Consider the following 27,880-nt stretch of genomic DNA (forward strand, 5'->3'; position numbering starts at 1 on the left):
TCATCCTTCTGGAGAAGCCCCCATCTTCCTGCCCTACTCTCTCCCTCACCTCCTGCATCTTTCCTGGTGAGGGTCCAGGTCTGTGGGGAGCTGGGGGAGGAGTAGGAGGACCCTGGATGGAGGGGAAGAGGGGACCATGAGGGGAGGGAGCCTTGGAGGATGCACAAGTCAGTGTGCATTTCTTGACAGTGTTGCCAAGAACCAGTGCTGTGTAATCAGAAGACCCAGTGATTTGAAACAAATCAGGACTGAGTGCAGCAGACGGTCTTCAGCAACGCATCACCATCTTATTGGGGGGGGAAAAAAAAAGCCCTTGGTGGATTTAGCTTCACACAACTACATATACTTATTTGAGAAATTCCAGAATTTATCAGACTCCCAGATCTGTCCTGTATATTTAGATACCCTGAAAGCTATTCTTTTTATTTCTCTTTATTTACTGAGTACATTGAGTCCTCTTTGTTCTGTTTATTTTGGGTGATATTTGCTTTAGTTTTATTGTCTTTATTATTTCCCATTGATCCTTCTGTTCATTATTTATTGTGCATTCATCTCCTCTCTCCTGAGTAACTTAAAGACAAAGTTATTTCAGCACAAGACAGTGAGTGGTTATGATGGGTGACACACACAAAGGCATTCACCAGTTCAAATTGAGACATCGTTCCAGGGAGTCTGGCAGACCAGATCACTGCAGCCAACAGCACCGTGGTAAGAGCAGGGCTACACCTTGTTTTCCCATCCCACAGAGCTAAGGATGAGGAAAAGGGCAGATGAGGAGGGAGCAGGGAGAAGACTGACTCCTGATGCCTACCTTTGGTTCTCCCCTGGACAGTTGGAGGTTAGGGAGCAGGATGCTCAGTGGGGGATACCCTTTGGGATTAGCATCCTTGGAAGGAGGAGAAAACAGCAATCCTGGGCTTCCTGGAGGTCCTAAACAGCCTCAGGGAGGCACAGCGTGCTTGCAGTTGTCACTCTCCTTCTGGACTTGTATACATTCTTGTGCATTAGTCTTTAGTGTGGTCTGTCCCGGGAAGTATGACTGCAGTGGGTGGGGGGTGGCTGTCTGGAGCTAAGAATTCCCTGCAAGAGATTGACAGCAGACACTACCCCCTGGCCAGTCCTTTCATGAAGGGGCATCTTTGTGGCACATTCCACGTCCACCAGGAATGGCTGCACCATCAGGAGTCCCATGGTCTGACTAGGGCATTGGCCGTAATGACCTGCTTGAGCCACATAAATATGGTGGGCTAATTTCCTCATTTCTCATCCACACTGTTAGGAATAGCTCTTCAAAGTCTATAAACTACTTTCCTTTCCCCGGCCCCCCTACTCACCTTGTGAAATTCACAGAAAAGGGACTCACGCTCATTGAAAAGTTTCAACAACTGAGTTTATGATATTTAAGTGATTTATCAGGTTACATGATCATGTGAGTGGGGTAGGATTCAAAGTTCAAGGCCAGACCCCTTTGGATTATGCCAAGAGGGGAAGGCTTGCAATCTCCATATCCCAGTAAACATGTAGGATCATCGAAAAGAGATCATGGGAATAGGAACATTTTGAAAAAAATGATTCAAGAGTCCTTTAGGTAGAAATAGTACCAACTTGCCATTGTGTTGGTATAATGGTGATGAATTGGTTCCAAAGTAAAGGTCAATAGTGACTGTACCTACCTACAATCATATCTGACAGGAGTCCTCTTTTCTCTTGGCTGGTGGACATCCAGTGTCAGTTCCTCCCGAGTGCCTCCCCTTTTCTGCCACACACTGGGTCACACAACATCCCACAGGATCTCAGGCTGGTGCGTCCCCATCACAGGAGTACTCATCAGTCCTCCTGTACCCCACTCCCCATGTCTACTGTCCCAGCAGCCTATAGATAGCCCATCAAGGATCACCACCAGAGCTGACCTTGCCTCATTCTCATTGCCCTAGTGGCCAGATGCTAAATGTCCAGATACCCTGCCACTATATCCTACCTGTGGTTGTTGTGCATCTCAGCCTTGGTGAAAGCCGCCACCCCTCACTTTACCCATCTGATGGCAGCTTTGTCTTGGCCACTCCCAAATCCCAAATCCTAAATCTGCTCAGTGGCCAGCACTCCCCATTCCTTCCAAAGCAACTTCCTGTGATTCTGTCCTCTGGGGAGGTATTTCCAAAGGTGCCTTCCACCTGGAAAGGTGTTGTCAATGCCAACATCGGGGGATTGCCTCTTTCCTCAAATGTAAAATCTTGCTTTTTAAGGGGAAGGTGGGAAATGAGGGAGAATCAGCTTTTATTCTATCTCAGAAAGGAAAAAAAGTAAAAGTATCCATAGACTACGCTTTTCCTTCAACTTTGGTGACACTCAGGTGATTTCGAAGGCCAGGTGCAAGGCTGTCTTCATTGTTCAGCTTCCTTCCTGTTAGGGTGTCTCTAACTTTGTGCCCTCCACACTCGAGCTGGCAGAGCACAAAAAGGGTCTTGGGTTCTGAGTGAGATCTGTATCCAAGTCACACATCTTACCCCCTGTGCACTTTCAACAAATCTGTGAGCCTTGGTTTCCTGGTTTCCTAATATGAGTAAAGATCTGCATAAGACATACCTGAGTTGTGGGAGAATTAAAACCCATAGTGTTTGAAGAGGCTTCCCAAAATGTAAGCTGTTAGCCAACGTCCTGGTGAAGAGCGAGGTGAGAAGTGGGATGTGGGACGCTGAGAAGCAGAGCTGCACAGAACTGATAGCCAGAGGGTCAGAAAATCCAGTGGCCAGATGGTGGCGGAGTGGAGAGAGAACAGAGGTTCAGTGACATCAGCCGCGGAAGGACAATCCCAGAGGACAATTCCTGGGGCCACAGTGAGGGCAAACATGTGACCACAGAGATAGGAAAGTAATAGCAAACACCATCATGGACTGAGTCTACTGTGTTCACAGTCGTCCACTACCCTGAACATCTAAACCTTCCAACACAGTGTTTGTGCCTCTGCTTTTGAGATCAGCATGCCCACTGTATTAGGGCTCTCAAGAGAATCAGAACCAATAGGATGTGTATGATTTTTTATAAATACCAGCTCTCACAATTATGGAAGCTGAGAAGTCCCAAGATCCACAGAGTGAGTGGGTCAGCTAGAGAAGAACCTAGGAGCTGTAGTCCCAGTCCAAAGGCTGGCAGGCTCAGGACCCAGGAAGATCTGATGGTTCAGTTTTAATTTTAAAGCAGAAAAAAAAAAAAAAAGAAAGAAACTAATATCCCAATATGTACGCAGGCAAGCTGGAAGAATTCTTTCCTATTCAGGAGAATGTCAGCATTTTTTTCTATTCTGGCCTTCTACTGATTAGATATGGCCCACCCACATTAGGGAGAGCAATTTGCTTTCTCAGTTGAGTAAATTTTTAAGATTATTTATTTATTTATTCATTGATTTATTTATTTAGAATGGGAGGAGGGACAGTAGGAGAGAGAGAATTCCAAGCAGACTCCGTGCTGAGCGTGGAGCCCAATGTGGGGCTCAGTCTCATGACCCTGTGATCATGGTCTGAGCTGAAATCAAGAGTCGGACGCTTAAGTGACTGAGCCACCCAGGTGCCCCAGTTGATCAAAATGTTAATCACATTTAAAAAACACTCCCACAGAAGCTCCCAGAATACTGTTTCAAGTATCTGGACACCCCGTAACCCAGTCAAGCTGACACATAAAATTAACCACCATAGCCACTTTACAGATACTCTGCGTTAAGTAACTTATCCAGACCACATAGCTACCAAGTTGTTAGCAAAGATTCGAAATCAGGTCTGTGTGCTTTCAGCTACTCTAGGTCCAGGCTCATTTATGTAAATCATAACTGTTTAAATCAAATATTAAATCTATTTAATATAAATATTATTAAAGTATTTTAATGTAAATTACAATAATACAATTTTAATATTTAAAACATTAAATGTTTAAATTAAAATATTATTTTCTAGTTTCTTCCTATAAATGCCTCCTCACTTTTTTATTCCATAAATGGCCAGAAAAGTGGAACTTCTTTAAATGTCTCATATAGGGCAGATAATAATTAAATTACTTAAATTTAAGCCTGAGAACTATGACTTTGGAAACTAATCTCATATATGCTTTTTTTTTTAATGCTGTCTATAGGTAATAAGCATCTGGAAGGATAGGCATTCTTTTATTTAACATTTTATTGAATATTTCTAAAAATTATCCTGAATGTAGCAAATTTAGAAAGCTCTATAGTCACTACACATACATTGAGAGAGCAATCCCCCTGAGTACTTGGAATGATCATGATTTCTAGATTTGCCATTGCTAGTGGTGAATAAGTTCAGATGGAGAAGCTAAACTGTATCACATATTATTTCTAGCTTCTGACACTGCTGTTACAAGATATGATCTTGCTGTTTGATGGCCTTGCATTAATTATTCACAAGCTTTTATACTTCATTTTCTTTGCATTATTAACCTCTTAGAACGTGTCCCATTTTCCAGAGCTTAGTAGGCAAGCAGTCGTGACTGTAAATCCTATGAGGATAAAGCACTATTTTATGGTATCTCTTTGAGTCTTACCTACTAATGGCTTTATTTGGTTTCTTTCAGTGAAAAAGGCAATTGAACTGAAGTCCAGAGGAGTCAAGATGATGCCCAGCAAGGACAGTAGCCATAAAAACTCTGTCTGTAAGTCTTTCTTTCTTTTTATATGAGGATTGATATGTCAGTTGGGGGGACACAGAGGAGAGAATGGATGGGTTCTGGAGAAGTAATTCTATAAACTGCTTTTCTCACTTCATCTCTTGCTACTTTTCTACCTCTAAAAGTATTTTCTGAAAGAAAGAATATGCACTGGCTTTCCCATGTTGGGGAGGAACGTCATGTTGACAGTCTCCTAAATGAATCTCCTAAATGTATCTCAAATTGATCTTCATGCTGTGTCCTCCTCGGTCACTGTGAGGCTGGACCTTCCTATTTCTCCTATAAGTAAGTGTTCCCCTGTCAGATGTTTTGATCCCAGTTTCCCTCGTCATTCCTGTATATACCACACACACCGATGGATTGATGTGTGGGATATAGATGTCTGGTCTTATCATTTTCCTATTAAAATGTTCTGAAGAACTGGTCTGAAGAATAAAATAGCTTCACTACCAGAAGTGTTCTCTCTCCTTCCACTGAATGCAGAACCCCTAAGCAATGCTTGGAGCCTCCCCCCCGACGCCTTTGAAGACTTCGCAGACTCTCCCAAGCAGTTAGCTCTTCCCTGGTTTTGTTTCCCTGGTGCCATGTCCCTGCCTTTGTTACAGCATTTACTTTATCACAGTTCACTGTGGTTTTGCTTGTCCCACTAAATGAAGACCAGCAAGCTCCATCAGCCTGTACCCAGGTGGGTGTTTTTCCGGGGTCATCCTTTCCCATGCACCATGGTATTTTTAAGATGTTCAAGCTGTCAGCTTGTCTTTTCTGTTCTTTCCTGGTGATTTCTTTTAGTGTCCCTACTTACCTGCTCTCTTGGGGCTCTTTATGCAGGGTTTGGGATCCATGCATTTTATCTCTTTTCTACCGCCCAGCATTTAGTAGAAGCGGAAGCTCAGGGTGGACATCTGTTGCTCCTGCAGCTCAACCAACTCTATTTTTATTCTTATGATATTGGGCTTCTGCAGGAAGTTTTATCCATGACAAATATTCCACAAAAACTAATAAATAACAATAAACAACAATATACATCTTTTAAAAATCACTTTGTACGTTGACCTACCTCTGCTTTCTCAATGTCCCTATTCTATGGTGTCCTACTCATTGTTTATGTAACAATGGTCCACTGACTGTGTGATGACCCTATTCCCTGGCACTTGAAAAAGACAGAGAAGTAGACACAGGCTCCTAGGATGTAGGTGTCAAATACAGGGCGTGTCTTAGATCTTTCAGGCTATCATAACAAAGAGAGCATGTCCTGTCTCTTTTTATAAGGGCACTAATCCCATCATGAGGGCTCCAGCTCATGACCTACTTACCTTCCAAAGGTCCACCTCCAAGCACCATCACACCAGGGGTTGGGATCTCAATGAAACAATTTTGAGAGGTGCAAAGATTTAGTCTATCGGATGGTGGATTCCCTAAACTCTGACTAACTTATGGTGGATTCCCTAAACTCTGACTAACTCAGGCCCTTAGGCACCGCCCCCCGCCACACACACACAAATCAATCTGTAAATATTTTCACTAGACTTTCTGTTTGATAATCATGGAAAGTGTCATTCAAATTAAATTGGACTAAAAAAATAAGGATGGAATCCAAAGGAAGGCAGAAAACAACTGAAGAGCAGAGGAAGAAGGGAAGGGTTTTAATAATAAAGTTTCAATATTTTTTATTGTTAACTTCTAATTCTGGATGTCGTGAGTACCCATACTATGCCTGGTGGCATCTCTGGATTTACTCTCATATAAACAGCCCCTTTGTAAGTAATCCTGCCTTATATGATTCTCCTCCAGAGTGGCTTTGTTTCCTGTTGGGACCCTGTTGAAGATGTTAGAAACTGCTCAAGATTCTGGTCAACCACAGAGGGCAAACTACCCAGAGATTCAGGTGTTTGAAAAGAAGCAAAGGAACAAAACCACTAGACAAGGCAAGGAGTCATGCCTTCTAACAGTATCGATCCAAGGCTAACCAAGTGCTAGGAAGAGAGACAGAAGCCCTGGCTAGAGAAAAGGAAGGATGTATGTGACAGACGACCTCAAGGGACTCGAGGTTTAATGATGGAAGGCTGATATCATGATAGCAGTTAGATCATGACAGTGCTGAAATGATGTCAGATGTACCGTGTTTAATAGCAAGAGTAAGTAAGGATTTTATAAGTTGAACATTAAGAAAGTTTATACCAATCTATGGTAGCTGGTACTTAGGTTAAAAACAGATAACCCATTGTTTCATTTGAAAATAAACAATTCAGGGGTGCCTGGGTGGCTCAGTCGTTTCGCATCTGCCTTTGGCTCAGGTCATGATCCCAGGGTCCTGGGATCGAGCCCCACATCGGGCTCCCTGCTCAGCAGGAAGCCTGCTTCTCCCTCTCCCACTCCCCCTGCTTGTGTTCCCTCTCTCACTGTCTCACTCTGTCAAATAAATAAATAAAATCTTTAAAAAAAAAGAAAATAAACAGCGCATATGTCTGGATATATCACACGGTCTGGATTCCAGCCTCTTTAGCACATCTCCTTCTAGGCCAGTGTGCATTTTCTTCCTAGACTTGCCTTGATTATACATTTGGTCCAAGATGAACTCTGTGAGAGCAGAGTTCTCCTCAGGGAACACCTCCCCAGCTGCCGCCCTGCAAGGGATTATGCATTGTGCTTCCTCATCCTCAGATAGCCCAAACTAACAAGCACTTAGCACTTATTTACCTATTAGAGGAAAAAGGGAATACACATAAAAAGTTCATTTTCCCTGTTGTGGAACAAAAGCCCTACACATTCTCTGTTCTACTCTTCTCAATGGAATTGATGAATCTTTTGTGAATTTTGCTCTGGAATCACTATGTTGGTCAGTTTATTCAGCCAGCCCTGATTTCATGTACCAATTAACCCTTAGTAATTCACATTAATCTTTAACATGCATAAACTTAATCACATAGGGTGGGGTGGTGGCGTAAGCTATGGAGATGTCTCAGCCCTCTACATAATGAGGGCAATTATTTCCTACATTCACTGTTAGAATTAAATGACATAGAAGTTTATTTTTTTTAATCAGGCTCATTCATTATTGATTAATAATGTTTTCAGAAAATCTCCAAGATAATTAAGGTATTAATTCTGCCTATTGTTCTAAATTTCTAATTATTTTAAGCTTTGAAAAGATTGCAACATAAATGGGGGCATCATGCAACAGAAGGGCATCTGCAATAAGCTTAGTGAACATCCCATGCAATCCCCCTTGCTCTCCCTGAGTGATGTCGGCCTCTCCTTTATTCTGAGATTGGATCTTCTCAATCCCAAGGGATTATTAAATTGCCAGAGCCTATTTTTAAATGATGGCAAACAGTACACATCGTTTCTTCTCCCTCTTCTTTTCCTTGGCTTTCTCCTTGGCGGAATACAATTTTAGCAACCCCAAGTGTGAGAACCATGAGGCTAAATAATCCGTTAGTGCCCTTCTAACTCCAAAATATGAAGATCTGTAAGGAAGGGGATCACCAAAACCTTGGTTGTTATTTTGCATCTAGAGATTGTTTTCCCCATGTAAAGTTAAAGACAAATGACTACAAATTCAGTATCCGCGTGTTTTAAGTCGTTCAGATGAATTGATGGCCCATGCTGTGTATTGACCTCTGGAGTCACAACAGTTATCCCCAAGCAGGGCAGGACATTTAATGCAGAATCATTATTTAATGTAAAGTAGAATAAAACATTGTGGAGAAACTGAACAATATCATGCGTTGTCTTATAAGCCCTTGGGTAAAAATAACACCGGGAACATTATAAAATAAATGACCCTAGAATTCTTCTACATTTGACTATAAACCATTTATTTCATTGCCTTTGTTTCTATGGACAATCATTTTTTTTTTTCTACCTTGAGAAAAAATACCTGAAGCAAAATAGTCCAAGTTGCCAAACAGACAGTCCTGCTAATGAAAAGCAATTGATCGAATATCATCTTCTATGATGACCCTAAGTAGTTCCATTTTTCTCTGGCTTTTCTTTTGTCTCAGAAATAATTATTTGCAAGGGCAAATTTTAAAACTTCTGTAGCTCTGTTTTTAGAATGAGACTGCAAAATGATGTCTTCACTGCTTTATACAGCTAAAGATACAATCACAACTATATAATGTCTGAGTTACCTTTTAACACAGTGTGACTGCTTAATCCATTTTCTAAAATATACCATTATAAATGATTTTCAATCTGCCTGGGGTCATAATGCATTTATCCATTTATCGCTGTAATTGCTACATTCATCGACTTCATTTTTCTTAAGTTTGGAAAAATTTAAGAACATGTGGAATATACTAGTTTGTAACATTCTCTTTCTTATATTCAGACATGCTCAAAAAAAAAAAGATCAAACTATGTCTTACATAACTTCTTCTTTTTATCAGATTCTAAGCTTAGTAAGGTTATCACAAACAAAGGACTCAGTCCAAGAAGAGACTCTCATATCAGCCTTCTCTGTAAATAGTGACTAATGGAAGGAAGTTAAGGGAAAGGAAAAGAGAAACCATTAATTCTTATTAATGGGGTTAAAACAAGAGATAAAGAAAAGGCAAGCCATCCCAATAACTGCCATCATTTGGAAAGCAATTCCTATATGATCCACTTCTAGAATGGAATGAGACCTGTTTGCTTTCTTATCCTGGACTTCTCTCTGGATTTCCAGACTCTGACATCCACCTGCCCACCCCAAATTTCCATGCCCATACGTAATAGGCATCTCTCCCTCTTACCAGGTCGTTCCTTTTCCTCACCCAGGACCTGCAGCCTGGTCCCAGTCCTCTCTCCAGGAGCCTGGTCATCAAGCCTGCTCTCTCCCAGCACACATCAAAGGCCAACCATTTCTCTTTACCACCCAACTGCCATTGCCCCTGGCATGCAGTACTGCATGAACCTCATCCAGCCTCCCTGTCTGCCTCTTTCCCCATGGTTGACTTCCACACCATCACTAGAGTCATCTGGGAGAAACAGCAATAGGTTCCAGTCATTCTGCTCTAAACCCTTCGAAGGTTTCCATCACAGCCCCAATAAATTCAAATTCCTTAGGAAGACCCACAGGACCTCCTTACCTCCCTGCTCTATCCCCTCTTTTCCTTGCCCTCCATCCACTAGTTGGGAGGTATTTTATAAAGACCACAGACCTTCCATTTCTCTCTGCTCTTCTGTTTTCTCAGTTGTCCTCAAGAGTCTCTTCCCTCCCTTCCTTCAGGTCATTTCTCAAAATTTACCTTCTCTGAAAGACTCTCACCGACCATCCTAACTTCCGTACATCTTGCCCACCCACCACTTTATCCCTCTTGGTTTCTTCCTCTGTGTTTCTCTGTACCACTTATAACATGTCATATCCACCATGCATATATATTTATGCTGTGCATGTATATTTAGTGTATACATTTGTATGGATACATGTGTGTATTTTTATTTCCTGTCCCTCTACTACCCCTACTAGAATATAAACTCCCTGAAGACAGAGTTTTTTTTCTACTTTCTTCACTGATATCTACCAAGTACCTAGCAGAGTCATGGGCACAGAACAGTTGCTCAAAAATTTGTGCATTGAACGACTGAGTTTCCTAGTTATGTGGTAGCCTAGAGCAGTGTGACAAAGTGATGCTCACATTTTTCTTCAATTATGTCTTTGTATTTCCCATCTTATTCATGCATTCAGTCATCACACATTGAGGAAAGACCAGTAGCTTAAGGCTGTTCAAAATATGTTCCTTCTTGAGTGGAAATTACAGCCTACTGCTATTTCTAGTATTGTAAGCATTTATCCAAAAATAATTGTTGTAATAAACGTAGCAACATTTACTAAGCTTTGAGTAAAGACAGAAATTTATTCTTTCCAAATAGTAGCAGATCAACCCATAAAAAAATAAGAATCTACAGAAAGAAAAAAAAAATCTACAGAAAGAGAGGATGTAGAACAATATCAAGTTAGGCAGGTGCTATGTCAACCAAGTCACCAGATCTTCTATATTAGACCTCTTTTATGGCTGGGTAACTTGACTGTCTCATTTATAAACATTTGCTTGGCATTGGTCAAGAGAAGTATGCGCATCATCAAAATGGTATGTATTCAAAAAATTGAATGACACCTCAATTAGAATAAAATTCTATGTTCTTAGAACATGATACCCACTTCATGTAAGGAAACATTAAAACCGTGAGGAATTATTTTTTTCAAGTTTCTGTTATGAGTTGATAAGAGCATGTAGTGAAATCTCACTGTCAGTCCAGATTTTGTACTCTAGGAGATCAGAAAACACTCTGTGATACGTGACTTTTCCTCCCCGCCACTACTGAATGAGTCCACCCATCGGTGAATTACTGAGTGGGACATGCCCGCTTTTGGAGAGGTCATTTGAAGAATGGGGTGAAGGGCGGATAGCCTCTCTCCAGCGTGCTTGCCGGGGTCAGAGCCAGAGGTGGGCTGGGACCGAGGGAAGGGTGAGGGAAGGAGAGTGGGGTGAGGCAATGAATAATGCTGAATAGTCCACTTAATATGACCTCTAAGACAAGGCTACCCAGGGAACAGAATCATCCCTCATCCCTTAATCTTACCCGCTGTCCATGACGCCGTGTGCTTCCCACCCCTGAGACTTTATCCTGGAATAATTTTCATCAGGCCGTGATTTCCCACATACCTGCATATGCTGTTCTATTAATCCCCATAGGAGTCATCTTCAAAAATTAACACAATTTGCTTTACCCATTCCCCAAAAACCATGTTTTGTTTCATAGTAATATTGTTATAGTCACGATGCTTATTATTAAATTGCCAGCAGTGGCACTCATCATCGGGTTTTGTTTTTAGGGGAACTTCTTGCTATGTTATTAATGGGTGATTTATTTGAATGGCAGTAGACTACAGTGATTTGTAAGAGCTCTACAGAAAAAGCCATGCCTGCTATTCTCTGTGCTGGATTTCTGGCACTAAGTGCTCTAGATCTTGCTTTGAAGCAGATTTTGACAGTAGGAAAAATAATAGCCCCATTAACCTCTAACAGTTGTATAAAGGTTTAATAAAACACAAGGGATAATTGCCCCAATCTACTTTGTTCTATCATAAAATGCAATAATATGGAGTTTTGCAATTGTTAAAGATCCTTGTTTTCTTAACAAAGATCCATCCCCATATAGCATGAATATACTAGATTGTATAAATTGCTTCATAAATCAGGTAAGTAAATTATGCTTGCAGTTTCTAAATAGGCCTTTGTCACTGTAGGAGCTAAAATATCTTTTAAAATGTTATGGAAACTCTTGCTGCAAAGGGAAGGGCTGTCTGGATACGTGGGGAAGAATAACATCACTGGTAACTAGAGGCAGAAGTGGGTGGTTCATCAATTATTTAACACGCCATTTACATATATAATTTCTTAAGTAACCAGAAAAAAAAGATCTATTAAAATATGTAAAACAAGATATAGCTTGATTGGATTAGAGACGGTTAAATTGTAGTGAAACCCTAGTAGGAAGTAAAATGCTTTTTAAATAGTTTTAACATATAATTATGGAGCGTAATTGATTAACTAAAGAGAAAAACTCACTTTGCAAGATGACTAGAGAATGCATTCTTTTATTTCAAAGGGGGAAAGGCAAACAACCTACAGATCATGGTAGACCTGAAAGAACAGGATGAATTTTAACATTTCCATCACTTATTTTTCTTTGGAAGCCCAACATATCACATGAGTTCTCATCCAGTTTTATGAAACAACTTAATCTTCCCAAATAATTGGATGAAAAAAATAAAAAGCTCTGAAGCTCTGGAGAATTGTGGGATTATTGGTGTTTGGGTATCAATACAGTTAAAATAATTCCAGCAGGATTAGAAGGACTCACCACTTTGTTGTAATTAAATCATCTTATACAATCCAGTGTTTTCTGGTGAGTAACTTTGGCCAGAAACTTTAAAGAAGAAACTAATTAACCATGACAGCTCCTTTAAAAATTCAGTGAAAGCCCTCCATTTTATACACAAGGAAACTGAGTCAGTGAGATACATTATTTAGCCTCACAGTAAAGATCGAACTGGAGTACTCAGAACATCAAAAGGAATTCAGGGAAGAGGGACACATCCCTGAAGCCTCATCATTTTATTTAAATCATATTTTAAAGGTGCAAGGAGAAAACTGAAAATATTTTGAGATTAAGTCCTTTAATTTGAGTGCTTATAAAATTATAGGATCATAACGCTGAAATTGACTTCCAGTTTTCGGGGAGAAATCGGTTTGCCCAGACTTGATAACTTCACCTCACCGAATCAGAAATTTAGATAAATGAACTGATGTTGGCCAAATGGTGATTACTCTGATAATTTATGTTAATTTTTAGGAAAGTGATTAGTGTGTTCAGTAACATGGAAAATGTCAGAAGAGGCACGGTACTGTGTTTGTCTAGATTAAGGGAGAAGGGGAAACATCTACCGTTCTCCAGTTATTCAGTGAGAACCTAACCAGAAGACACTGGTGCTTTCAGATTCATGCCAGGGGCTGGTGAACTTATGTCTTACTGGCATCACAGGTGACCCTCCAAAGACTGGAACACCTGTTATGTGTCCTACACGATGTCTGTCTAACATTTTATTTGTTGCCGACCTCTCTTTTTAACTGTTTTTTTGAAACGATAGATTCGCAAAAGCTTGCAGGAGAGTCTACAAGGAGGTTGTGTACCTTCACTCTTGTCCTAAATGGTGACATCTTCCCTAAATGTAGCTTAATATCACAATGGGTAAATTGACTTTGGAACAATCCACAGAGCTTACTTGATTGGATCAATTTTACTTACACTCGTGTGTGTGTGTGTGTGTGTGTGTGTGTTTGTAGCTTGGTGCCATTGTATCACGTGTGTGGGTTCTTGTAACCACCACCACAGTCAAGATACAGCGCTGCTCCAACCCCACAAGGCTCCCTGGTACTACCCCCCACGACCACTCTTCTCCATCTGTCAGTTTGCTATTGCAGGAATATCATATAAATGGGACCATCCAGCGTGTAACCATCTGTGATTGGCCTTTTCCCTCAGGACAACCTACTTGCCATCCATCCAAGTGGTTGTGTGTTAAGTTCATTCCTTTTTCTTCCTGTGAGATGTCCCATGGTCGATATACCAGTTTGTTCTACCATTGTCCAGTTGAAAGATAGTGGGTTTGTTTCTGGTTTGGGGCTATTAAAAATAAAACAGCTGTGGGCTTAAGTCTTTTATTATTATTATTATTATGTTCAGTTAGACACACACAGTTAAAATGAGATGATTGAAAAAATAAATAAAACTTCTATGACATTGTGTGATGAATGGCTTTTGTGTGAACATGGGTTTTCACTTCTCTTGGATAAATGCCAAGAAGTGTAATTTCTGCATCACATAGTATTTGCCTGTCTAGTTTTATAAGAGTATGCCAGACCTATTTCCAGAGTACCTGTATCATTTTTCACCCTCACAAGCAATGTTTGTGTGATCCAGTTTCCCATCATCCTCACCAGCACTTGATGTTATGACTGAAAAAAAAAAAATAGCCACTCTGGTAAGTAGGTAGTGATGTCTCATTATGCTCTTAATTTGCATTTCCTTAATGGCTAATGATGTTGAACATCATTCCATGTGCTCATTTGCCATCTGTACATCTCCAGTGAAATGTTTGCTCACATATTTTGCCTACTTTCTATTTGGATTGTTTTTGTTTGTTTGTTGTTTGTTTTTCCTGTTAAGTTTTGAGGGTTTGTTATGCATTCTAGATGCTCATCCTTTGCAAAAAAAACATAGTTTGCAAATAATTTCTCCCTATCTGGAGATTATCTTTTCATTCTCTTCAAAGGGTCTTTTGCAGAACCAGTCTCTCTCTCTCTTTTTAGCTGATAGAGTTCTATCTATAAATTAATTATTTGATTAATTAATTAATTGATTAATTAATTAATTAGATTCTAGCTTCGGCAATCACACATGGCATGGGCAGGAATAGCTGGCTGGTGACACCTTTCCTAAAGAGGAAAGGTGTGAGGCCCCATTCCCAAAACCCCATGACCTGCTTGGATCCTGCAGGCTGTTTGCAATATTAAATCCTTCATTTTAAGTGCCTGAAACATAGAAAGCAAAGAGACTGATAAAATGTCCTCACTTATAATCCCACAACTGATTAGATATTTTCATGGGGATTCAAATGAGCTATAATAATCTTAAAATAAGGGAATTTAAATTATAGAAATAAAGCTTAATTCAAATAATAAAGAGTAAAATAAATATATTTTACAAATTCTTATTGATTTTTTTCCCAAATTCCTTATCTTTTATTTCTACTTTGACCATATATTCTTAGGTCTGAAATGGACAATTCTGTTTCCCTTACTTATTCTGTTGTCTGTGCTGCAAAATGAAACAGGCTTAACATAAATTATCAAAGAAATATAACATTAAAAAAAGAAATGTAGTGATATTTTTCCATTATTTTTTATTGTTATGTTAATCACCATACATTATATCATTAGTTATTGATGTAGTGTTCAATGATGCATTATTTGCATATAACACCCAGTGCTCCATGCAGAACGTACCATCTTTAATACCCATCACCAGGCTAACCCATCCTCCCACCCCCCCTCCCCTCTAGAACCCTCAGTTTGTTTTTCAGAGTCCATCATCTTTCATGGTTCATCTCCCCCTCTGATTTCCCCCCTTCACTCTTCCCCTCCTGCTATGTTCTTCTTCTTCTTTCTTTTTTTAACATATAATGTATTATTTGTTTCAGAGGTACAGATCTGTGATTCCACAGTCTTGCACAATTCACAGTGCTCACTGTAACACATACCCTCCCCAATGTCTATCACCCAGCCACCCCATCCCTCCCACCACCCACCACTCCAGCAACCCTCAGTTTGTTTCCTGAGATTAAGAATTCCTCCTATCAGTGAGGTCATATGATACATGTCTTTCTCTGATTGACTTATTTCACTCAGCATAACACTCTCCAGTTCCATCCATGTCTTTGCAAATGGCAAGATTTTATTCCTTTTGATGGCTGCATAATATTCCATTGTATATATACCACATCTTCTTTAACCATTCATCTGTCGATGGACATTTTGGCTCTTTCCGCAGTTTGGCTATTGTGGACATTGCTGCTATAAACATTGGGGTGAACGTACCCCTTCGGATCCCTACAATTGTATCTTTGTGGTAAATACCCAGTAGTGCAATTGCTGGATCATATGGTAGCTCTATTTTCAACTTTTTGAGGAACCCCCATACTGTTTTCCAGAGTGGCTGCACCAGCTTGCATTCCCACCAACAGTGTAGGAGGGTTCCCTTTTCCCTGCATCCCTGCCAGCATTTGTCATTTCCTGACTTGTTAATTTTAGCCATTCTGACTGGTGTGAGGTGATATCTCATTGAGGTTTTGATTTGGATTTCCCTGATGCCGAGCGATGTTGAGCACTTTTTCATGTGTCTGTTGGCCATTTGGATGTCTTCTTTGGAAAAATGTCTGTTCATGTCTTCTGCCCATTTCTTGATTGGATCATTTGTTCTTTGGGTGTTGAGTTTAAGATTTTCTTTATAGATTTTGAACGCTAGCCCTTTATCTGATATGTCATTTGCAAATATCTTCTCCCATTCTCTCCATTGCCTTTTGGTTTTGTTGACTGTTTCTTTTGCTGTGCAAAAGCTTTTTATCTTGATGAGGTCCCAATAGTTCATTTTTGCCCTTGCTTCCCTTGCCTTTGGTGATGTTTCTAGGAAGAAGTTGCTGTGGCTGAGGTTGAAGAAGTTACTGCCTGTGTACCCCTTTAGGATTTTGATGGACTCCTGCCTCACATTTAGGTCTTTCATCCATTTTGAGTCTATTTTTGTGTGTGGTATAAGGAAACGGTCCAGTTTCATTCTTCTGCATGTGGCTGTCCAATTTTCCCAACACCATTTGTTCAAGAGACTGTCTTTTTTCCATTGGACATTCTTTCCTGCTTGTTGAAGATTAGTTGACCATAGAGTTGGTGGTCCATTTCTGGGCTCTCTATTCTGTTCCATTGATCTATATGTCTGTTTTTGTGCCAATACCATACTGTCTTGATGATGATAGCTTTGTAATAGAGCTGGAAGTCCAGAATTGTGATGCTGCCAGCTTTGCTTTTCTTTTTCAACATTCCTCTGGCTCTCCGGGGTCTTTTCTGGTTCCATACAAATTTTAGGATTATTTGTTCCATTTCTTTGAAAAAAGTGGATGGTGTTTTGATAGGGTTGCATTGAATGTGTAGATTGCTCTAGGTAGCATTGACATCTTCACAATATTTGTTCTTCCAATCCATGAGCATGAAACGTTTATCCATTTCTTTGTGTCTTCCTCAATTTCTTTCATGAGTATTTTGTAGTTTTCTGAGACAGATACTTTGACTCTTTGGTTAGATTTATTCCTAGGTATCTTATGGTTTTGGGTGCAATTGTAAATGGGATCGACTCCTTAATTTCTCTTTCTTCTGTCTTGTTGGCATATAGGAATACCACTGATTTCTGTGCATTGATTTTATATCCTGCCACTTTACTGAATTCCTGTATGAGTTTGAGCAGTTTTGGGGTGGAGTCTTTTGGGTTTTCCACATAAAGTATCATATCATCTGCAAAGAGTGAGAGTTTGACTTCTTCTTTGCTGATTTGAATGCCTTTGATTTCTTTTTGTTGTCTGACTGATGTGGCTAGGACTTCTAATACTATGTTGAATAGCAGTGGTGATAGTGGACATCCCTGCCATGTTCCTCACGTTAGGTGGAAAGCTCTCCGTTTTTCCCCATTGAGAATGATATTCGCTGTGGGTTTTTCATAGATGGCTTTTATGATCTTGAGGTATGTACCCTCTATCCCTATACTCTGGAGAGTTTTGATCAAGAAAGGATGCTGTACTTTGTCAAATGCTTTTTCTGCATCTATTGAGAGGATCATATGATTCTTGTTCTCTCTTTTGTTAATGTATTGTATCACATTGATGGATTTGCGGATGTTGAACCAACCTTGCCCAGGAATAACTCCCACTTGGTCATGGTGAATAATCCTTTTAATGTACTGTTGGATCCTGTTGGCTAGTATTTTGGTGAGAATTTTTGCATCCATGTTCATCAAGGATATTGGTCTCTAATGCTCCTTTTTGATTGGGTCTTTGTCTAGTTTGGGGATCAAGATAATGGTGGCCTCATAAGACGAGTTTGGAAGTTTTCCTTCGGAGATGTTACGATATTTTAACTTCAAAAGTGTTCACCCCTTTTTTTTTTTACAAATCAATCTAAATTAATTAGCACACTAATTGGATTAATTTAGATAATTTAATCACAGCAAATGACTATATTTATTTGATATAGTACATATTTGATCATATTCCTAGATTTCAGTGCATTTACATTATTTTTATAAAGCAGCAGCATATGGAGGGATGCCTGGGTGGCTCAGTTGGTTAAACATCTGTCTTCAGCTCAGGTCATGATCCCAGGGTCCTGGGATGGAGACCCAGGTCAGGCTCCCTGCTCAGTGTGAAGCCTGCTTCTCCATCTGCCCCTCCCCTTGCTCCTGCCCACTCTCTCTCTTACTCTCTCTCTCTCTCTCAAAATAAAATCTTAAAAAAAAAAAAAAGAAGAAGCAGCAGCATATGGAGAGATGTGGTATGTGGAAGTTTATGCCTGAGGAGAAAACTAAGTTGTGTTTTAAGATATGAATGCAAAAGTATATGGCAAATCAAGGAGGTAAGCTAAGATTAACAAATTGGGTCATTAGTAAAGTACTTTGCAGACAGCACCATATTTTGCAAGCGCTGTATGTTGTAATTATTCCTGAAATAGTTGCAGGGGGTTCATTTTGCTTATTTAAATCACCTATTTTATAGTTTGATCTGTCAATCTGAAAGGCATATAAAATGGTATAAACCATGTGACATCTAAACAAGATACTTTCATTATGTACCTGGGAAAATAGTAATTTGAAGTAAAAATTCAAGTTTGCTAATTAATATGTGACACCACCCCCTACTCCAAGAAAATCTTTACAGCTGTTTTTGTGTGCAAATGTATGCATGATAAGGATTTCACAAGTCTTTGTAGGTTTCTGACATTGGGAAAAATTATCCCATTTAGTTATGTGTACTTTTCAGAAAGGCTGATTCACCTATTATCCTTAAAGAGATAGAAAAGAATTGGGAGAATATCAAATGCCTTTAAGGTAACTGTATCATGTAATGAATACAGTGGTAATTTGTGTGAAATGAAAAAATAATCTTATAAATTGAAGAAGTATTTGCTGATTCATCCATAATCTACATCCAGCTGGTAATGTTTGAGTATGCTTAGAATAACGATTAGCTATAATCTATCCCACCAACCAAGCAAAGTGCCATTTTATTTATTTTTAGTCACAGTTTTCTAGAATCCATATAAGAATTATTTGTGACTGATTTTGACTCAATTTTAGTTTTTCATTACCTGCTCTTTATATCACAATGGCTTGCTTAAACTTGATTTAGTTGAATGAATAACTTCATTTCTGGTTTTTATTCCCTTTAAGAATGAAAATAACAAACTAAAATCTCTTTTTTGGATCTTCTTGCAAAATATATGAACACTTGAACACTTTTCTCCAGGATTATCATCTTTCAAAATAATATATATATACTTTTTAAATCTAGTAGAAAACAAATGAACAATACCCTATCCATGTTGTCTTCTGTGTCTGCAGTAAACTCTAATTATCCTAATATAAAGCCAGACTTGTGTTTCTCATGATATGTATCTTAATACTCACTCAATTAAGGGACTTAGGTGGAATGTAGTTTGTTAAAATGTGGTTAAGTATACCAGACAATTTGAGCAATTCTTTTTTATTTTTTGCTACTAAGCATTTGTTATTGGGCATTAAGTGTTTTTGATAAAGGACACTAGTTTGCTAATCCTGCTTTACAGCACTATAATTTTAATTGAATAAAGATCTTTGTTTATATTTGAAAGTGTTCAAAGGTTTGTTGCATCTATAAGATAACTATTTTTTTTTTGACGGTGTCCTAAAGGCCCTTTCTACTTCTCCAATATCACTGCCTTACACCTTGGCAACACCCATGCATGCACACGTACGCACACACACACACGCACACATGCACCCTCAAACAATGCCAATTGCCTTTGCCCCTGCTGATTAATCTGTTATGAATATCCTTTCTCATGTGGTCCCCTCTGCTCCCCAAACTTTCCCTTATCTTCTTTGAATGTGTTCCAAATCATCCTTTAAAACTGAAGTGAGATACAGTCTTCTCTATCTCTCTGGACACACTCCAAGAGGGGTGGGTAGTCTAGTGCTAGGGTCTACAATTTCCTTTTGGATGCAGAGTGAAATCCAGCACTTTTCCTGTAGTCTGCTAAGTCTCTGAGACCTGGACTTTGCCTCTGTTTTGGGACCCTTCCTTCCACTCCCCTCATACTCCCTGCATTACAAATGCATTTATTTCTCTTTTCCCCACGTCTTGATTGTGTTGAACCTGTATCTACCTCCTGCATTTTGCGTGAGCTGCTTCTACTGATGGACTGCTCTTCCCATGTCTCTCCTTCCTCAGGGTTTTCTGGGAATTACATCCACACCTGTAGGGACTTTCATACCATCTCTCTGCTGATGATTCCTGAAATTACAGGTTCTTTCTGGGCCTCTGCCCTGACCCCAAACACATGTGTCCTGATGTGTACCTCACATCTCCTCTTGGACATGCAGTAGGCAGGGTGGATGACCAGATCTCTAGTTGTTCAACTGTGTGACGCGCCCCCCCCCCCACCTTGTTCCGGGCAGCCCGTCCTGGGGCAACAGAATTATTAATACCTAAGCATGACAGTGTCACCCGCCCCTGTGCCTGATCTGAGGAGCCTTCTGGTTTGTGAATGTCTATACCTTATCTGTGTTCATATTCATCAAGATCTTTCTGAAAACCCTAGTGCGCCAACACACACACACACTTTGCAATCCCCTTCCAGTCTTAATTTCTTTTTATCTCTTCTCATTATCTAATAACTATATGTTTATACACATATATATTTTATTGCATTTTAATGTTATGCTCTCTGTACAATGGTGCTGGGGACATGCTACAGACTCAGTGGATGTATATTGAATGAGTGAATGAATGAAGGAACTTTGTGTGGCTGCCTTCTCCTCATCCGGCTCACAATTACACTCTCCAGTCCTCAAACACTCTTTCCCTGAACACCCTAGCTATGTTAGCCCACCTCATATTTCTAAGAAAAATGATATTCCACCTTACCCTGTCTTTCCACTTGTGTAGCATCTGTCAATAATGGGAAATATCTACCTACTCATTTATGTTTTGTTTTTCTTTCTCCTAGAATATAAGCTCCTTGATAAGAGGCCTTAGCTTGTACTGGTTGTATACTCAGAATATATAATGCCTGTCATGCAATAAACATTTGATCAATAGTACTGATTTATTGACTGCTTGTGCCAGTTTACTCAATGAGCACAGCACGTGGTGTAGAGCAGGTTACTTTATCTACCGATATCGATCTACCAACAGTCCATCATCTGTCTTCTGTAGTCTACATATATGATAAATGGATGCTTGACCACAGAGAAGAATTTCAATATCGTATACCTTCTTTAGACTATATCAGTGTTATATTAATTTTACTTTTGCTATTTACTTATGCTATATTAATTTTACTTTTGCTATTGCATATTCAAGTTATTCTCATGGAAAATGGGATCACATATCTTTAAGATAGAAAGGACAAACACCATTAGAATATTCAAATTTTTCCAAAGGAACAACTCCCCTATCTAGAAGCAATATTTTTGTGATGCATATTCAGGTCCACAGGCCCCAAAATATCCAACCATGGGAAACATATGGGTATAAGTCAGACTTTCCATGTTTTCCTCAGGAGAGTCCATTCTCAGAAATCTTTATTCAAGTGTAAATGTCAGGTGGTTCTGGGTCAGATGAGGTGCCTTGAACCTCATCTGGACAAGCTCTGTAAAGAGCATTTTATCTGAGTCCCTTCCTTTGGGGATGTGATAGCCTGGAGGTGAGAGAGATCACAAACATCCCTGTGGTGTTGGGCAAACAGCAGATACTGGGTGTGGAGGGGTTTGCCCCAGGACTGAAATGGGAAGCATGTAAAAATTTAAAGTGAGAAGACACTATTTAGTACAGTTTTCACAGCAGTAAACAGCCACAATGGGCCACCCGATGTCTGAGTGAGGCACAGAATGAATTGCAGTGCCGGTGTGGGTTCTGATCAGGATGGAGCCTGGCCTTCGGGAAGGGAGAGTTTTGCTAGTTCATGCACCTGGAACCCAGACACCCCAGCTCACACCCTGGCTGGTGACCTCCATGCCAGAGAAGCTGAGGGACCCAGAAGAAAGAGGAGCTCAGAGCGCTCCTTCACAAGGGAACCTGCTGGGTCCTGAAACCGAGCAACTTACACATTCAGATTCCTATTGATGATATTCCAGTCACATACTCTCTCTTGTCATTTATTTTGTTATCGCCATAATTGTCTCATATTTTCTTAAACTAAAAGGAGTTGTTACAAATAAAATACCATTAAGTTAATTTCTTAATTTCTCAAATAGTGACAATAGTACTTACTTTATTAGGTCACTTTAATCATTTATCACACTTCATAGAAAACACTTAGCCCAGTGCCTGACACAAATAGGCACTTAGTAACAATATCCATTGTTACTATTTATTTTTGTTAGGACAGAAACCAAAGTGTGGGCATCGGGCATAGTTACGGGGAATATAGTAGTGTTTCTACTTTCACCTTCATTCAAGTAGATCATGATTATTTTACTTTGAAATATCAAATTTTAAATGCCCTGTATTTAAAGGGAAATTATAAACTACACATCATAAGTTCCTAACCTTCTCTCTATTGAGACAGATTTGATAAGTGATGTTCACATATGGTCCAGAAGAGATGCCAATGAGCAAAACCCCTTAGCACCCTCCCTACGCACCACACACCCACATGCACATGCACACACATACGCACACACATAATGCATCTTACTTCTATTTTATTCGGATTTGATATTTATTTTTAAATATTCATGTATGTGAGTAATTAAGTCACCCACTTAATGACTTCAAAATGTGCTAGTTTATAAAATAAAAATATGGCTAAGGCACCTGGGTGGCTCAGTAGGTTAAGCGTCTGACTTCAGCTCAGGTCATGATCCCAGGGTCCTGGGATCGAATCCCACCTCGGGCTCCCTGTTTCACGGGGAGTCTGCTTCTCTCTCTCCCTGCCACTCCACCTGCTTGTGCGCTCTATCTCTCTGTCAAATAAATGAATAAAATCTTAAAAAAATAAAAATATGGCTATTCTAGATTTGCTTTTTAGGAATTGAACTGCATCATGTTACAGGCGGCTCAAACTATGGCCAAGATAAAATCAGCTTCAGACTGTCTATAATTCTCAGTTAACTTTCACACAACTCCACTCACTCCACTCATCTCTTAACAAAAACTAGGCAAATAAAAGTCTAGGTTGAGATTAACAGTGATGTTACCATAGGGATAACCTTGAATCAAATCTAGCTGGTATAAAAACATGGCAACTGTTGGCTAATTTATGGGTGCATGGTTGCCGACAACTTATTGGAACATATCCCTCACCTGATTGAGTCATTGTACAGTCTCACTAGTTGAAAACCCCTAAACACACCTGTAAGGGTCCGTCTGCAGGCAGTACACAGTGCTTTTGAATATTTCCTCCAAGCCTAGCAAATCTGAGGTTTGTGTTTTGAGTTTATATTATTTTATGTTTCCTAATGCAAGCACTCCATTTAGCCCCTCTTCCCACCATGATAAAATGTGTAGTATAACATATCAATACTTACTGTTGACATTTTAAACATCCTTATTACTTAATTACTTAATTTGATTATTTTGAAACTTTATTTAATTTTAATTTTATCCATGTGAAATGCTAGAGAAAGTAATCTCTTTCAGAGATCTTTTTTCTTTTTCTTTTTTTTTCCTTTTTTTTTTTTTTTTTAGCTGACTGAGATAGAATTATTGGGCCTCCAGCAAGTGAATAGCGACTGTGCCAAAGACATGTATATCACTGGACTTCTGAGATGAACTGTCCTTAGCTGCATCACAGGGAAATAATCAGTGGGAATGGCTTCCTTCTGAGAAGAAAAGCAAAATGGTACAACTAGAGTGAGGACGAATGCTTGGCCATCCTCAAGAAACAATCTATAACTATTTCTAAATGTCTTGCCATACACTTTATTTCCTAAATATTTTATTGAAAGGAGATTCAGGCATTTCAGATCGCATAAGCTAGTAAGACATGTGGGAAGGGCAATACAAGAGTTAACTAGGTCATCCTGTGGAGCTTTAGTCTATGGTTAGTCTCAGTCCGTTTGCACGGAGTTGAAAATTCTGTAATTGACTTGAGGAAAACTGTGAATGAGTAAAGAGGCATGCAAGGGAGAAGGAGGGTCTACAGCTTCCTGAAATTCATGACATGCTCCCCGAAATCATATTAGAGCACATGGTCCTACAGATTAAACCAAAGCATGAGTTGTTTGTTGTCATTTTCTCCTTTTATGGGTGGGTTGTGAACGATTATGTTAATCACATTTTTACTAATATGGTCCTTAAATGCAGCATATGAAATGAACACATGGTGCATAATCCTATATAAAATAATCCAAGTGAGAAAACACTTTTTAACTTGGTAGTATTTCATTCATTTGATTATTTAACACTAACCTATATATTATGGATAATTTTAAATATACACAGACGTGGATAGAGTTGTACAAAGAACCCCAATATCCTCCAGTCCATCTTTTGTGTTTCACCTGCTCACCTACTCACAATCCCCCCACAAGGAATCTTGAAGCAAATACCAGACATCACACTATTTTATTTGTAAATACCTAGCATATAGACATCTTTAGCTTGCATATATAGACTGATACAACTTTTATATAGAACATGACTATAATATACTTTTAAAACACCCAGCAAAAATAACTTTATTAATCCCTTAATGTGTATAGTTTTTCAGAGTTGTACCAAATTACCTTTAATATATAGTTTGTATAAGTCAGGATCTCAAATGTCCACACTCTGCATTTGATTGATGTATATCTCCAGCTTATGTATTTTAATCTCTTTTCCTCTCCCACAGCTGTGCATTTTTTTCTTAGTTTTTTCAAATGCCCTTCACAAACGCATAAAGGAGGACTTTAGTTCAGAGAGCATGTTTCACATGGTTGATATTTTCAGTATCAAAACACTTATACCTCTAACCTTTTGTTTGCTTGTTTCTCGTATCTTTTCATTTTGCTTTTGGGCTAACAAGTGGTTTTAGAAAAGCTTGAATAAAAATCTCCTTCATATTATATTTTTAAAACTCAGTTTGGGAGCTGATTTCAAGTTCAGTTATGCTATGTAGAAAGGAACTAATTGGAGTAAATGAACAGTATTAATAAAGCTTTCTCGTAGGAGGTAACATTTGTCTGTCTGCATTCCTAATCCTACATTTGTTTCTCAATCTGGCCAGCATTCTTTTTGTTTATTTTTATTTGGTTTTGTTTTTCTTAGTGCTCATTCTTTTAAATTAATAAACAATCATTCTAGGAAAGTCGTTAGGTCAAAGAAAAATTGTGTGGAAAGTACAGAGAGTTCGCATATATCACCTATCACCCCATCCCCCGAGCCCCAAATGCACATACAACCTCCCCCCTCCCAGAGTGGTTGGTACTTTTGTGAGAACTTACAAACCAACAGGGACACTTCATTATCAACTCAAGTGCACAGTTTACGGTTCCCTCTTGGTGTTGTGCATTCTATGTATTTGAAGAATGCATAATGTCAAGTATCCACCATTATAGTTTCATACAGAATAGTTTCATTGCCCTAAAAACTCCCTGTGTTCCACTTATTTATTGCTCCTCTCCCTGCTAAACCCTGAAAAACACTGGTCCTTTTACCATCTTTATTGTTTTATCTTTTCCAGAATGTCATATAGTTGGAATCATACAATATGGAGCCTTTTCAGATTGGCATATTTCATTTGGTAGTATGCAGGGCTTTCCCCATTTCTTTTCATGGCTTGATAGCTCATTTCTTTTTAGTGCTGAAGAATATTCTATTGCCTGGATGGACCACAGTTTATTTATCCATTCACCAAGTGAATGACATCTTGGTGGCTTCCAAATTTTAGCAATTATGAATAAAGCTGCTTTTAAGGGGAACCTGTGTGGCACAGTTGGTTAAGCGTCCGACTCTTGATTTTGGCTCAAGTCATGATCTCACCATGATGAGATTGAGCCCCACGTCAGGCTCCCCACTCAGCGGGGTGTCTGCTAGAGATTCTCTCCCTCTCCCTCTGCCCCTCCTGCTCATGGTCTGTCACTCTAAAATAAATAAATAAATCTTTAAAAAAGGCACTCCTGTTAAAATCCACACGCAGGTTTTTGTGTGGACCTAAGTTTTCAACTCCTTTGGGTAAATATTGAGTGTGATTCTTGGATCTCGGAGTTAGAATATGTTTGGTTTTGTAAGAAAGCACCCAAATATCTTCCACAGTGGCTGCACCATTTTGCACCCCTAACAATGAATGAGAGTTCCCATTGCTCCATATCCTCATTGGCATGTGGTGTTATCAATGTTCTGTATTTTTCTCATTCTAACGGATATATAAGAGTATCTTGATGTTTAATTTGCATTTTCTTGGAGCATCTTTCCATATGCTTTTTCCCATCTGTGTATCTTCTTTGCTGAGATGCCAATCCAGGTTTTTTACTCATTTTAACTGGTTTGTCTGTTTTCTTATTGTTGAGTTTTAAGAGTCTTTGTATATTTTAAATAACAATTTTTTATCAGATATGTATTTTGCAAGTATTTTCTTCCCATATGTGGCTTGCCTTCTTATTCTCTTAATGTCACAGAGCAAAATATTTTGATTTAAATAAAATCCAACTTCTCAATAGTTTTTTACGGTTTTATTTTTTTAATTTTATTTTATTATGTTATGTTAGTCACCATACAGTACATCATTAGTTTTTGTTGTAGTGTTCCATGATTCACTCTTGCGTATAACACCCAGTGCTCCATGCATTACATGCCCTCTTTAATATCCATCATCAGGCTAACCCATCCCCCCACACCCCTCCCCTCTAGAACCCTCAGTTTGTTTCTCAGAGTCCTCAAAATGGATTAAAGACCTCAATGTGAGACAGGAATCCATCAAAATCCTAGAGGAGAACATAGGCAGTAACCTCTTTGACATCGGCCACAGCAACATCTTTCAAGACACGTCCCCAAAGGCAAGGGAAACAAAAGCAAAAATGAACTTTTGGGACTTTGTCAAGATAAAAACCTTCTGCACAGCAAAGGAAACAGTCAACAAAACGAAGAGGCAACCCACAGAATGGGAGAAGGTATTTGCAAATGATACTACAGACAAAAGGCTGTTATCCAAGATCTATAAAGAACTTCTCAAACTCAACACTCAAAAAACAGTCAAGTCAATAAATGGGCAGAAGACATGAACAGACACTTCTTCAAAGAAGACATACAAATGGCCAACAGACAGAACTTCTCAATTTTTTAATGGTTCATGCCCCTATTGTTGCTTTTAAAAAAGTCACTGCCAGTGGTGCCTCGGCGGTTCAGTTGGTTAAGCGTCCAACTCTTTGATTTCAATTCAGGTCATGATTTCAGTTGGTTAAGCGTCCAACTCTTTGATTTCAATTCAGGTCATGATTTCGTGTAAGGCTCTGCACTGGGGGTAGAGCCTGCTTGAGATTCTCTCTCCATCTCCCTTTGCCCTTTCCCAGGGCTTGCTCTCTCTCTCTTTCTCTCTCTCTCAAATAAATAAATAAATCTTAAAAAAATGTCATTGCCAGACACAAGGTCATTTAGGTTTTCTCCTATTACCTTCTGAAAGTCATATACTTTTGCATATTATATTTAGGTCTGTAATCCATTTTGAATTAATTTTTTTGAAGGATGTGAGGTCTGTGTTTACATTCAGTGTTTTGCATGTGGTTGCCCAATTGTTCCAGCACCATCTGCTGAAAGGTCTGTCTTTTCGTTATTGAATTGCCTTTGCTACTTGGTCAAATAGAGATCAGTTGGCTATATTTATGGATCTATCTTTGGGCTCTCTGTTCTCTTCCAGTTTATTTGTCAGTTTTGCCAATATGG

General features: G+C 39.2%; 1 protein-coding gene across 1 annotated transcript in view; it reads left to right on the forward strand.

Moving 5' to 3' along the window:
* The window catches only part of CSMD1 (CUB and Sushi multiple domains 1), a 2,028,797-nt gene that overhangs the window by 1,332,262 nt on the left and 668,655 nt on the right, over positions 1 to 27,880 (forward strand). Inside the window, exon 7 of the mRNA XM_027598604.2 lies at positions 4,579 to 4,656. Within this exon, the coding sequence (XP_027454405.2) occupies positions 4,579 to 4,656 (78 nt within the window). The remainder of the gene's footprint in view (positions 1 to 4,578; positions 4,657 to 27,880) is intronic.

The sequence above is a fragment of the Zalophus californianus genome, chromosome 2, assembly GCF_009762305.2.
Source record: "Zalophus californianus isolate mZalCal1 chromosome 2, mZalCal1.pri.v2, whole genome shotgun sequence".
Classification (NCBI taxonomy): domain Eukaryota; kingdom Metazoa; phylum Chordata; class Mammalia; order Carnivora; family Otariidae; genus Zalophus; species Zalophus californianus.